This window comes from Episyrphus balteatus, chromosome 1 (assembly GCF_945859705.1).
Source record: "Episyrphus balteatus chromosome 1, idEpiBalt1.1, whole genome shotgun sequence".
In the NCBI taxonomy this organism is placed as follows: domain Eukaryota; kingdom Metazoa; phylum Arthropoda; class Insecta; order Diptera; family Syrphidae; genus Episyrphus; species Episyrphus balteatus.
This window is the reverse complement of record NC_079134.1, coordinates 172,108,103-172,121,287: the sequence shown is the minus strand read 5'-3', so window position 1 is coordinate 172,121,287 and position 13,185 is coordinate 172,108,103. Positions and strand designations below refer to the sequence as shown.

Sequence of the window (13,185 nt, the reverse complement as noted above, 5' to 3'; positions counted from 1 at the left end):
AATTTTTCTAGCGCTTCGCAAGTCATAAGAGTATCGTCTTTCATGACTATACCTGAGAGGGAAGTGGATTTTAAATACGAGTATGCTTTAAAAATTCAACGATTGCATCGATGCACAAAAGATGAAATGCAAGACAAAGAAGCACATTCCATTGAAGAGGCATAGTACTTTCGCTCTTGTGCATCTAAATTGCTCTGCTTAGTGTGTGGTTTCATAAGCAATCATGCGCTTCTGTAAGTACTTTCTTAATGGTGACTTTTTAACATTTTGGGTATGGATTTCAAAACGCCTGATGACATAATAATATTTGAAGATATAGATTTGAATCTTTTGATCTGACAGCTAAATTACGAGTAGGCGGATAATACTAGGAAGTTTGAAAGCCCCCATACTTCAGAGGTCCTACTCTGTATTTTGTTCCGAATTTCAATTTTATTTAAAAGGACTTTTTTTTCCGCTTTTGGATTGGTACTCTGAAAAACTTTCGGAATGGAGAAGTAGTACCTACTTCAGATTTTCCATTCACTGATAAGTTGTTTTTCTAATCACAAATTTATTTATGTGATTTCTCGAATCAAGAAAATAAAACAAATAAAATAAGAGGTGGATAAGGAAAAATTAAAAGCTATTACTATTAAAAACTATAAATATTCATAATATTTTTCCTCCTTACTTAACATCTTCTACAAATTTTTCCAATTTATCTGCAGACGGCACATCCGATAACCGATAAATAATTTCACCAGATTCCCTTGTAATACTACCCAATATAATTTCGGGTCGACTGCATCGTTGCATCGTTTCATCGATTATCGTTTCGGAAAATTGTGCTAAAAAAAATAAACAAAATTAATTTTTAATTTTATTTTATACAAAATAATAAAAAACTATTTTTACTTCTAGCTTTCGGTGAAAAGACTAAACAATGTGCAGCAAGTAATTTTAACGAATGCACCTCAAATAGCAACGGATGAAATAGTAGCTCATGGGCACTGGGACGTTCGTCTGGATTTCTTTTTAGACACTTAAATATTAAGTCCCTTTGGAGTTCACATTCCAGACTATTGATGGTACGCAGGATGCTCTCTTCATTCACTGAACTCGAGTCACTATTTTCTTGGATTTCTAAAGCTGCCATTTCTAATGCACACATACCAAAGGAATAAATATCCACAGCAGGTGTTAAATCTTTAAACAAATACAAAATACATTAATCAATTGAAATTCATTAATAAATACAAATAACAAACATACTTCGCTCATATTCGGGCGCCATTAAATGCCTGCTGTCGGTCATTTCTTTACTTTTCTTCACATTAAAATGAATTGCATCGGGAACTACACTACCGATTTTTACTAAGCCATTATGTTGAATAAATAATGTATCACAGGTTAAATTGCCATGTATAACTGGCGGCGTACAGGAATGCAAGTAACTAAAAAAGAGAAATTAAAAAGTTATAACAGTTATAATAGTTTGTTCATATAAATAAGACACAAAAATACCTTAGTGCTGATAGAATTTGCGTACACCATCTTCTCCATGCTTGCAGAGGCAGTCGTTTAGCTTTCCGTTTGGTTAGTTTCAGGAACTGTTTCAATGAACCAGATGACATATACTCTGTTATAAATATGACCTGGCAAAAAACATACAATTGAAACGGTATAAGAAAGCTTCCTGTTTATAGGACAAACAAAAAGTTAAACTCACTCTAGGTTTGTCACTTTTCATATCTGTCCAGTAACGATGAAACTTTACTATATTCTCATGATCCAAATGAAGTAGACTTTCAAATATCTGACGCATTTGAACTTCTTGTTCTTTCAAATCTGTATTTTCCGATAGTTGCATTTCACTCCACACAACTTCGACACCCTCTTCGGTGTCCATCGCCAGGTGGACACAATCGATACCGGGCACATCGCGCTGATCGACTTCCTCGCGCCGTTTGAGCCAACGACCACAGGGACTTTCCTCCAGGATTTCACTCTCATCTTCGGAATCGTCGCCACTTTCACGGGGTGATGTATCGTATTGTTTACCAGCTGAGGTGCTGTTTCGACTATTCAGCATTGCCGCCGACAATACTCGGGGGAGAGCTGTTGTGGTTGGTTGTGTGTGTCTATTTGACACACACGCAAGGGGTTGGTTGGGTGGGAGGATACTCCAGTAAGTGTTGAATTGAATCAAACTTACAGCTGATGATAGATGGCGAGTAGTGTTTTTTTTTTTTTGTTTGCGTTGAAAAGAATGCAACAAGCAACAACAACAATAACAGTGATGATATATTATAAATGGATTTTAAATATTGTTATTTTTGCTAAGAAAATATTATAAAATTCTTTTTTAGTTAGTAAATATACGTGTTTTTACAGGGTACTGTGTCGGGAGCATCCACACCAAGAAAATCCTTTCTTATTTTTGTTGTGTTTTAATTCATCATGGGTTAGAGATAAGTTCCCTGTTACATCACTACCAGGATTTTTTCTGAAAAACGGTCCAGCTCTGAAAAATTAATTTATTATAGTTTGTTAAGTTGTAAAATTTAAGCTAGATTATGGAATAATAGAAAATTATGTTTGCCATTTCATTTCTCGTCTTATGCAGTTTTCTGTTCTTCAACTCCTGGGAAGCATGTGTTTGCTTGGTATCACTACCTTATTTTTTTAAGACGCAAATAAATACGGTTTAAATACTTTTTAACTTAAATTGCTCTTGATACCATTTTCAAAACCATATTCTTTGCAAAAGGTGTCGTGTACGACGAAATAGACCCAGCACCAGGTACACCTAGGGTCCGAAGTCCGTTTTTATTGTAAGGTCTAGGTTTTAAGTAAAGTGCAATAAACCATAAAAAAATTGTTTTTAGTGGAAATTTGCACTTAACCCAAAATCAGAACCTGATTGGAACAAACTAACCTCGGACTCCGGGCCTCGTGGGTAGTCAGCAGTTCCCGTGAAGCGACGTTCAAGAACTTGGTTTACGGGGACTGCCCAGGTAATTACATCAAAATTAAACAATTTTGTTAAAAAAACGTTTTTTTTACATTTGAAGATAGAGCTGAGAATGCTTTTGCGATAGCTGTTTTTAATCACTCTGCTCTTCCACTGAGCAGTGAACAGTTGCGATTGCTCTTGAAAACAAGCTGCTCAGTTTTCAGCCTTAAACAAATCTAAAACAGTCAAATTTGCTGTCTTCTTTTTTTCTTATATTTGCAATGAAACATATGAAGCGATCAAGTGAACAGGGAGAACAGGAAAAATGTTCGATGCTCTATAGATTTCACTGCTCTCATAAGAAAAACTTCTCTTCTTCGTAACTTCACTGCTCATTTTTCAGAAAATGTTATTGACTCTTTAAAATTTCACTGCTTTTTGTCAATTGATAGTTGACAATCGTAATAGGGGTGTATGATGATTATGAAACAGAGAAGTTTTATTTGAATCAATCAGTGCAGGCATTTAAGAAGTTATTTCTTGTTAAAAATAATGGCAGTACACTTTTAATTTATTTTGTATTCCATATTTTCTATAATATTTCAAAGAAAATTTCATGAAGAAATTTAAAGAGTTGATGCTCTAGCTGGTATTTTATTTAAAAAATGATTAAATAGCAGCTAATAGTCGCGGTTTTTTTTATATTCTGCTCACTGCTATCAATGCTCTTTAAAAATCGATCTTTAGCACACCCCTATTTGAAGAGGGTTACCACATTTGTGGGGCTACATTTTTCTGACTGTTTTATCAATATGAATTAATTTTTTTTTATCTGACCAAAAATTTAATCAAAAATAACGAGGAATATAGTGATGTAACAATTAGTTCTTCGAAATAGGATTGGTACGTACGTACACGTACAAACATGTCTCTCTTTAAAAAGTGGTAGCCCTATTTTGTATTTATTTATGTTTAGTTTCAACGCTTGGACTATACGCTTTTATCTAGGTAGACAGGATGTGAAATGTTTTTTCGTATTTAATTTTAAAAGTCGTAAACAACATTTTAGCAATCATTCGGGGACTATAGAGGATTTAATGCAAACACCATAGCCGTGTTTTATTGGTACTGAGTATTTTACTGAGTAAACGTTTTATGTTGTAAACAAATAGTAGAGTAACTAAAGCAAATTATTAGGGAACCCGGCCGAACAGCTCTGATTTTGACGATTTTTTTTTTCAAATGTAGTTAATTAAAAATACTTTAAAGTCTATAGATTAAAAATTGCCGGTGTTGCCGTATTGTTTTTTAAAATTAAAATTAAATTTTTTTTAACAAAACCATTTTTTTTGCTTAAATTTCATAAAACAAATGATAGCAAAAGATTCTCTAGGTAATTTAAGGAAAATATATAAAAGGCAGTAAGGGACAATCTTCCATCGTTTAAGCGATAAATGCAATTTTCTAACATTCTGACCTCAAACACAAAAAAAAATATTTTGAAAACAACGGCAACACCTACAATATTTTAAAATACATTTTTAGAAAGCCAGAAGCTCATTCTTATCTCTTAAATTTAAATCCACTAAATTTAATCAAGACTTTTTGAAAAAATGGTCCTCAAACTCAAAATTAAAAAAAAAATGTTATTAGAAAAATTTAAAATGACTTTTTTCCAAACTTTTTCTAATAAAATATGAATTTATTTAAAAAAAATTTTTGGCCATAAATATTATCAGTTGAATTTCGAAGCAAAAAAGGTAAATATATCACACTTTTGAAAAAAAAAAAATGAAAAATTACTTCAATTTCAATGGTTTTTTTTAATTAAAACTGAATTTTTGCATTGAAATAATTAATTTTCTCAAAGACTGTGGTAAATAGGAACTTTAAATTTTTGCTATTTAACTTTCAACAGTAAGGGTTATTAAATGAATAAAAAATAATTTTATGTTTAGATGGTGAACTTAAAAAAAAAAAAGTTACATTTTTTTTCAAAACTTTTATTAAAAAAAAGTTCTTCGAAAATGAAATACTTTTTAATTTTTTTCATAAACCGTAATAAATATTGACATTTCCTTTTATAATTTGAAATCATAATAAATGCGGCCAAAATAAATGCATTTTATATTACGATCAAGTTTAAAAAACGACATGTTAAAATTTTTTCAAAAATTTTTTTTTTTTTCAAAAATCTGAGTTCAATTATCATTCTTTCAAAAGCCGTTCATTCAATTAACTTAATTTTAATTTTACAAATATGACTAAGCTTCTAGCTTTTAAAAAATGTGTATTTGAATATTGTAGGTGTTGCCGTTGTGTTCAAATATTTTTTTTTGTGTTTGAAGTCAATTAATAAGAAAATTGCATCTATCGCTTGAACTATGGAAGATTGTCCCCCCTCACTCCCGTATATTTTTTTTCCTTGAATTTCCTAGGCAATCTTTTGGCATCAATTAATTTATGAAATTTAAGAAAATTTTTTGAAAAAAATTTGTTTTTGTTCACAAAAATCTTCAATTAAATTTAAAAAATCAAAACGGCAACACCGGCAATTTTTAATCTATAAACTTTAAAGTATTTTTAATTACCGACGTTTTATTTATTATTTATTTATTATTAATAATCCTTTTTAGTTAAAGGGTCAAAAATTTACAAGTTTAGAAAAAAAATGTCTCTGTAAACCAACGCATAAAAAACTTTTGTTTTGTCATAGATCTAACTCGGGCATAACACCAATCGCTGTAAAATTCCAAGACATCCCAAAAATAGCTATTTTCACTCTTTTTGTGATGTTTAAAGAATTGATGAATTGGTCTATAGGTACAATGCAGCCCCTTTGAACTATTCTTTAAAGGATTCTCAGGATTCCACAAAAGCATATAATTCGTCGTCTATCCATCTCATCAGCAAATTCTGGATGCTCTTTGGGACGGATAGTGACAGTTCTGTTAGCTTAAGATTCTTTTTATCAAGTTTCTTTTCATATCTCTTGTCTTTCCTAGCTTTCCATTGAAACCAAGGAATGACATTTTTGAAATAGCATGAACAAAAATCGTTAAAACGTTAGAACACTATCGCATCATTAAAAAATTACGTGATATACTAAATACTCATATCGCATATAGTGGTTTGACAAATTTGTTTACATACGTCAAATATTATTAAGAACTTAATCAACCTAAACATAATGCGCTCGTCTTCTCTCACCATCACACATGCTTCTTCTCTTCGAAGCATGTGTGTCATCTATTATTCGTCTGGCCAGGCCAGTTAAGAATATTTTATGCCAAAATAACCATGAAAACGTGTGTGTACACATTTTAAATACAAATATCCATTAATTAAAAGATAAATTTAGCCATTATTATAAGGTGGGTATAGAGTATTATTTATCAACAGTATACAATCGCTTAGTCTCTTAAAACAGGTAATGTTTGCATGAGCATTATTTGTATTTTAAAGTAATCAATTTAAACGAAGGCGTACATTGAAATCATTAATTACTCGGAACACAATTGTTATTTCAAATTCAAATACCTCCTATATGAGATAATATTGTTTAAAGGTCAATGCATAAAGCCATGTAGGTAGGTGTAGCTTAAATGTACAAGTTTAAAGAGATATTTTCATTGCATTACAGATTATGTGCTGTCATTTTAAATAAAGAAACTATATATTTTCCAAATTTGGTAATTCTTTCAGTTAAAAAAAACAAATGCAAAATGCAACTTACATTTATTTTGAATTTTTGAAGTTAAACTTCTTTTGGCGCGATGATTTTTTTCCTGCAAGGATTTTTGAATGTAACAAAAACCAAAAATCATCATTGGAAAAATTGTTTAATGTAAACCCTCACTGACTTAACTTCTGGGTTTACATTCAAAGAGGTGTTCATCAACCTGCTTAGTGTCGCTATATTGGCCATGTTCAGGTGCGGATCCAGGATTTTTTTCTGGGGGGGGGGGGGCACAAGGGACGGATTGGCAAAAAAAAACAGCAATAACAGTTAGAAATAAAGTGAAGTACCATACGACTGACTAACAAGCAGAAAATTTTAACGACCCACAGTGGTCTAAAACCTGGCCAAAAATATTTAGGCACATTTCCCACATCAAATAGGTACCAAATGACCAAAAAGTTATTCGGAAGGAAAAATTTTCATTTTCTTGTTACAGTAAAAGCCACTTAAGTGCTAACCCTGGATTAGCCGGAAGAAAAAAAATATAAAAAATCAGAAAATGCACGTACAATTCTGTGCTATATTAAAGTTAGTAATCTATTCTTTGTTTAATTTTTTGACTTAAGTTGTTTCACCAAATAGATTTTGAGAAATTAAGTTTTAAAGATGAAATTTTGAAAAAAAAAATGTTTACGTTTTTTAATTGATTTTGTATAAAATTTTGCAATATTATGGACATAATTATACCATTAGTTAATGACCTAGTAGTTTTTAGTCAAATACTAAAGACTTCATTCTAATAAATATTAAAGTTCCTAAGAATAGCAAAAAAAACTGAATCCTACTTTTTTGCCGGGAAACCCAGTTTTTTTTTTTTTATTTGCATTAACCTTTTGTAACCCAAGGTCGTAAATTTAAAAATTAATAAGTCAATCGATTGGCCTTTATCTTTAATAAAACACGTATTTTTTAAAAATTCAATAAAGTCATTATTTACTTAGTTATTTCGATATTTTGGGAGTAAAAAAAAAGTTTAAATAATTTATTTTTATATAAAAATTCAAAAATTCAAGCAAAAAACTATCTAATATTAATTTTTAGGCACTTTCCTAAAATCCAAAAATAAAACCCCGTGGGGTTTACTAACAAAAACTATTTTTTTCTGAATTTCGTAGTTTTTATACAAATTTACTTATTTTCAAAAAAAGCCCAACTTTCAACATTAACTGTCAATTAAAAACTATTGGTGCTATTTATTAGAAATTTGAAGTACTATTTCGATAAAGCAATACTTAAAGATTATAATATTAGAAGCTTCAAAAGAAAAAAAAAAATAGTTTGTAGAGCTTTTATGCAATCTTTTTCGGTTTGTTACAGAAATGATGTCTCTCAAGTTAGCAGAGCAAGGTCAGCAGAACATATGTTTTGTTATTGCATCTTTTAGTGCTTATTAAGTGCTAATTAAGTGCCCCAAAATTAAATTAAGTGCTCCACTACTTTTGGAGAAAATTAATGTTCTGCTAACTTGATTTAAAGTTAGCAGAGCAATTACCCGAAAATGCCCTAAACTGCTCGTAGAAAAATCGGGTTTGGTATAATATTTAGGTGCTAATTAAGTGCTCTACGAATCCCAAAAAAAATTTCCAAAAAAATTTTTTTTTCCAAAAATAATTTTTTTTCTGTTATTTTCGAAAAAAATTTTTTTTTTTTTTTTCAAACTCTCTCAAATAATTAAGTGCTTAACTAATATAAGTTAAGTACCCCATTTTCCGAAGAATTTTCCGAGATTTTTCATTAAAAAAAAATATTTTAATTTTTCATACAAATTCGTGTTCTGCTAACTTGAATTTTGATTTTCTCAAAAAATAAATTTTTTTTTGACAAAATTCAAATGGAGTAATTAAGTGCTCGACTAATTTGAATTAAGTACCCCATTTTCCGAAGAATTTTCCGAGATTTTCCATTAAAAAAAAATATTTTCATTTTCCATACAAATTCATGTTCTGCTAACTTGAATTTTGATTTTTTCAAAAAATTCCACTTTTTTCGACAAAATTCGAATTGAATAATTAAGTGCTCCACTAATTTGAATTAAGTGCTCCATTTTCCGAAGAATTTTCCGAGATTAAAAAAAAAAAAAATTGTCATTTTCCATACAAATTCGTGTTCTGCTAACTTAAATTTTGATTTTCTCAAAAAATAAATTTTTTTTTGACAAAATTCAAATGGAGTAATTAAGTGCTCGACTAATTTGAATTAAGTACCCCATTTTCCGAAGAATTTTCCGAGATTTTCCATTAAAAAAAAATATTTTCATTTTCCATACAAATTCATGTTCTGCTAACTTGAATTTTGATTTTTTCAAAAAATTCCACTTTTTTCGACAAAATTCGAATTGAATAATTAAGTGCTCGACTAATTTGAATTAAGTGCTCCATTTTCCGAAGAATTTTCCGAGATTAAAAAAAAAAAATTGTCATTCTCCATACAAATTCGTGTTCTGCTAACTTAAATTTTGATTTTCTCAAAAAATAAATTTTTTTTTGACAAAATTCAAATGGAGTAATTAAGTGCTCGACTAATTTGAATTAAGTACCCCATTTTCCGAAGAATTTTCCGAGATTTTCCATTAAAAAAAAAATATTTTAATTTTCCATACAAATTCATGTTCTGCTAACTTGAATTTTGATTTTTTCAAAAAATTCCACTTTTTTCGACAAAATTCGAATTGAATAATTAAGTGCTCCACTAATTTGAATTAAGTGCTCCATTTTCCGAAGAATTTTCCGAGATTAAAAAAAAAAAAATTGTCATTCTCCATACAAATTCGTGTTCTGCTAACTTAAATTTTGATTTTCTCAAAAAATAAATTTTTTTTTGACAAAATTCAAATGGAGTAATTAAGTGCTCGACTAATTTGAATTAAGTACCCCATTTTCCGAAGAATTTTCCGAGATTTTCCATTAAAAAAAAATATTTTCATTTTCCATACAAATTCATGTTCTGCTAACTTGAATTTTGATTTTTTCAAAAAATTCCACTTTTTTCGACAAAATTCGAATTAAATAATTAAGTGCTCCACTAATTTGAATTAAGTGCTCCATTTTCCGAAGAATTTTCCGAGATTAAAAAAAAAAAAAATTGTCATTTTCCATACAAATTCGTGTTCTGCTAACTTAAATTTTGATTTTCTCAAAAAATAAATTTTTTTTTGACAAAATTCAAATGGAGTAATTAAGTGCTCGACTAATTTGAATTAAGTACCCCATTTTCCGAAGAATTTTCCGAGATTTTCCATTAAAAAAAAAATATTTTAATTTTTCATACAAATTCGTGTTCTGCTAACTTGAATTTTGATTTTCTCAAAAAATAAATTTTTTTTTGACAAAATTCAAATGAAGTAATTAAGTGCTCGACTAATTTGAATTAAGTACCCCATTTTCCGAAGAATTTTCCGAGATTTTCCATTAAAAAAAAAATATTTTAATTTTCCATACAAATTCATGTTCTGCTAACTTGAATTTTGATTTTTTCAAAAAATTCCACTTTTTTCGACAAAATTCGAATTGAATAATTAAGTGCTCCACTAATTTGAATTAAGTGCTCCATTTTCCGAAGAATTTTCCGAGATTAAAAAAAAAAAAATTGTCATTTTCCATACAAATTCGTGTTCTGCTAACTTAAATTTTGATTTTCTCAAAAAATAAATTTTTTTTTTGACAAAATTCAAATGGAGTAATTAAGTGCTCGACTAATTTGAATTAAGTACCCCATTTTCCGAAGAATTTTCCGAGATTTTCCATTAAAAAAAAATATTTTCATTTTCCATACAAATTCATGTTCTGCTAACTTGAATTTTGATTTTTTCAAAAAATTCCACTTTTTTCGACAAAATTCGAATTAAATAATTAAGTGCTCCACTAATTTGAATTAAGTGCTCCATTTTCCGAAGAATTTTCCGAGATTAAAAAAAAAAAAAATTGTCATTTTCCATACAAATTCGTGTTCTGCTAACTTAAATTTTGATTTTCTCAAAAAATAAATTTTTTTTTGACAAAATTCAAATGGAGTAATTAAGTGCTCGACTAATTTGAATTAAGTACCCCATTTTCCGAAGAATTTTCCGAGATTTTCCATTAAAAAAAAAATATTTTAATTTTTCATACAAATTCGTGTTCTGCTAACTTGAATTTTGATTTTCTCAAAAAATTCCACTTTTTTCGACAAAATTCGAATTGAATAATTAAGTGCTCCACTAATTTGAATTAAGTGCTCCATTTTCCGAAGAATTTTCCGAGATTAAAAAAAAAAAAAATTGTCATTTTCCATCCAAATTCGTGTTCTGCTAACTTAAATTTTGATTTTCTCAAAAAATAAATTTTTTTTTGACAAAATTCAAATGAAGTAATTAAGTGCTCGACTAATTTGAATTAAGTACCCCATTTTCCGAAGAATTTTCCGAGATTTTCCATTAAAAAAAAATATTTTCATTTTCCATACAAATTCATGTTCTGCTAACTTGAATTTTGATTTTTTCAAAAAATTCCACTTTTTTCGACAAAATTCGAATTGAATAATTAAGTGCTCCACTAATTTGAATTAAGTGCTCCATTTTCCGAAGAATTTTCCGAGATTAAAAAAAAAAAAAAATTGTCATTTTCCATACAAATTCGTGTTCTGCTAACTTAAATTTTGATTTTCTCAAAAAATAAATTTTTTTTGACAAAATTCAAATGGAGTAATTAAGTGCTCGACTAATTTGAATTAAGTACCCCATTTTCCGAAGAATTTTCCGAGATTTTCCATTAAAAAAAAAATATTTTAATTTTCCATACAAATTCATGTTCTGCTAACTTGAATTTTGATTTTTTCAAAAAATTCTGAATTAAGTGCTCCATTTTCCGAAGAATTTTCCGAGATTAAAAAAAAAAAAATTGTCATTTTCCATACAAATTCGTACTTAATTCAAATTAGTCGAGCACTTAATTACTCCATTTGAATTTTGTCAAAAAAAAATTTATTTTTTGAGAAAATCAAAATTCAAGTTAGCAGAACACGAATTTGTATGGAAAATGCAAATATTTTTTTTAATGAAAAATCTCGGAAAATTCTTCGGAAAATGGGGTACTTAATTCAAATTAGTCGAGCACTTAATTACTCCATTTGAATTTTGTCAAAAAAAATTTATTTTTTGAGAAAATCAAAATTTAAGTTAGCAGAACACGAATTTGTATGGAAAATGACAATTTTTTTTTTAATGAAAAATCTCGGAAAATTCTTCGGAAAATGGGGTACTTAATTCAAATTAGTCGAGCACTTAATTACTCCATTTGAATTTTGTCAAAAAAAATTTATTTTTTGAGAAAATCAAAATTTAAGTTAGCAGAACACGAATTTGTATGGAAAATGACAATTTTTTTTTTTTTTTAATCTCGGAAAATTCTTCGGAAAATGGAGCACTTAATTCAAATTAGTGGAGCACTTAATTATTCAATTCGAATTTTGTCGAAAAAAGTGGAATTTTTTGAAAAAATCAAAATTCAAGTTAGCAGAACATGAATTTGTATGGAAAATGAAAATATTTTTTTTTAATGGAAAATCTCGGAAAATTCTTCGGAAAATGGGGTACTTAATTCAAATTAGTCGAGCACTTAATTACTTCATTTGAATTTTGTCAAAAAAAAATTTATTTTTTGAGAAAATCAAAATTCAAGTTAGCAGAACACGAATTTGTATGAAAAATTAAAATATTTTTTTTTTAATGGAAAATCTCGGAAAATTCTTCGGAAAATGGGGTACTTAATTCAAATTAGTCGAGCACTTAATTACTCCATTTGAATTTTGTCAAAAAAAAATTTATTTTTTGAGAAAATCAAAATTTAAGTTAGCAGAACACGAATTTGTATGGAAAATGACAATTTTTTTTTTTTTTAATCTCGGAAAATTCTTCGGAAAATGGAGCACTTAATTCAAATTAGTGGAGCACTTAATTATTTAATTCGAATTTTGTCGAAAAAAGTGGAATTTTTTGAAAAAATCAAAATTCAAGTTAGCAGAACATGAATTTGTATGGAAAATGAAAATATTTTTTTTTAATGGAAAATCTCGGAAAATTCTTCGGAAAATGGGGTACTTAATTCAAATTAGTCGAGCACTTAATTACTCCATTTGAATTTTGTCAAAAAAAAATTTATTTTTTGAGAAAATCAAAATTTAAGTTAGCAGAACACGAATTTGTATGGAGAATGACAATTTTTTTTTTTTTAATCTCGGAAAATTCTTCGGAAAATGGAGCACTTAATTCAAATTAGTGGAGCACTTAATTATTCAATTCGAATTTTGTCGAAAAAAGTGGAATTTTTTGAAAAAATCAAAATTCAAGTTAGCAGAACATGAATTTGTATGGAAAATTAAAATATTTTTTTTTTAATGGAAAATCTCGGAAAATTCTTCGGAAAATGGGGTACTTAATTCAAATTAGTCGAGCACTTAATTACTCCATTTGAATTTTGTCAAAAAAAAATTTATTTTTTGAGAAAATCAAAATTTAAGTTAGCAGAACACG

At 28.6% G+C, this 13,185-nt stretch overlaps 1 protein-coding gene across 9 annotated transcripts in view; it reads right to left on the bottom strand.

The window, feature by feature from the left end:
• Positions 1-13,185, bottom strand: part of LOC129907552 (nuclear receptor-binding protein homolog) — a 67,119-nt gene that overhangs the window by 7,321 nt on the left and 46,613 nt on the right. For 6 of the 9 annotated variants that reach the window (XR_008771075.1, XR_008771076.1, XR_008771078.1 and 3 more), the window contains exons 2-6: positions 1,712-2,504; positions 1,507-1,637; positions 1,255-1,436; positions 898-1,188; positions 674-830 (exon numbers count right to left, since the gene is read on the bottom strand). Coding sequence is in view for 4 of the 9 variants with exons in the window: in XM_055983832.1 (XP_055839807.1) it covers positions 674-830; positions 898-1,188; positions 1,255-1,436; positions 1,507-1,637; positions 1,712-2,074 (1,124 nt within the window). In the remaining 5 variants the exon portion in view is untranslated. Of the gene's footprint in view, positions 1-673; positions 831-897; positions 1,189-1,254; positions 1,437-1,506; positions 1,638-1,711; positions 2,507-13,185 lie in introns of all 9 variants that reach the window. The other 3 variants (XM_055983830.1, XM_055983829.1, XM_055983831.1) reach the window with 2 other exon arrangements.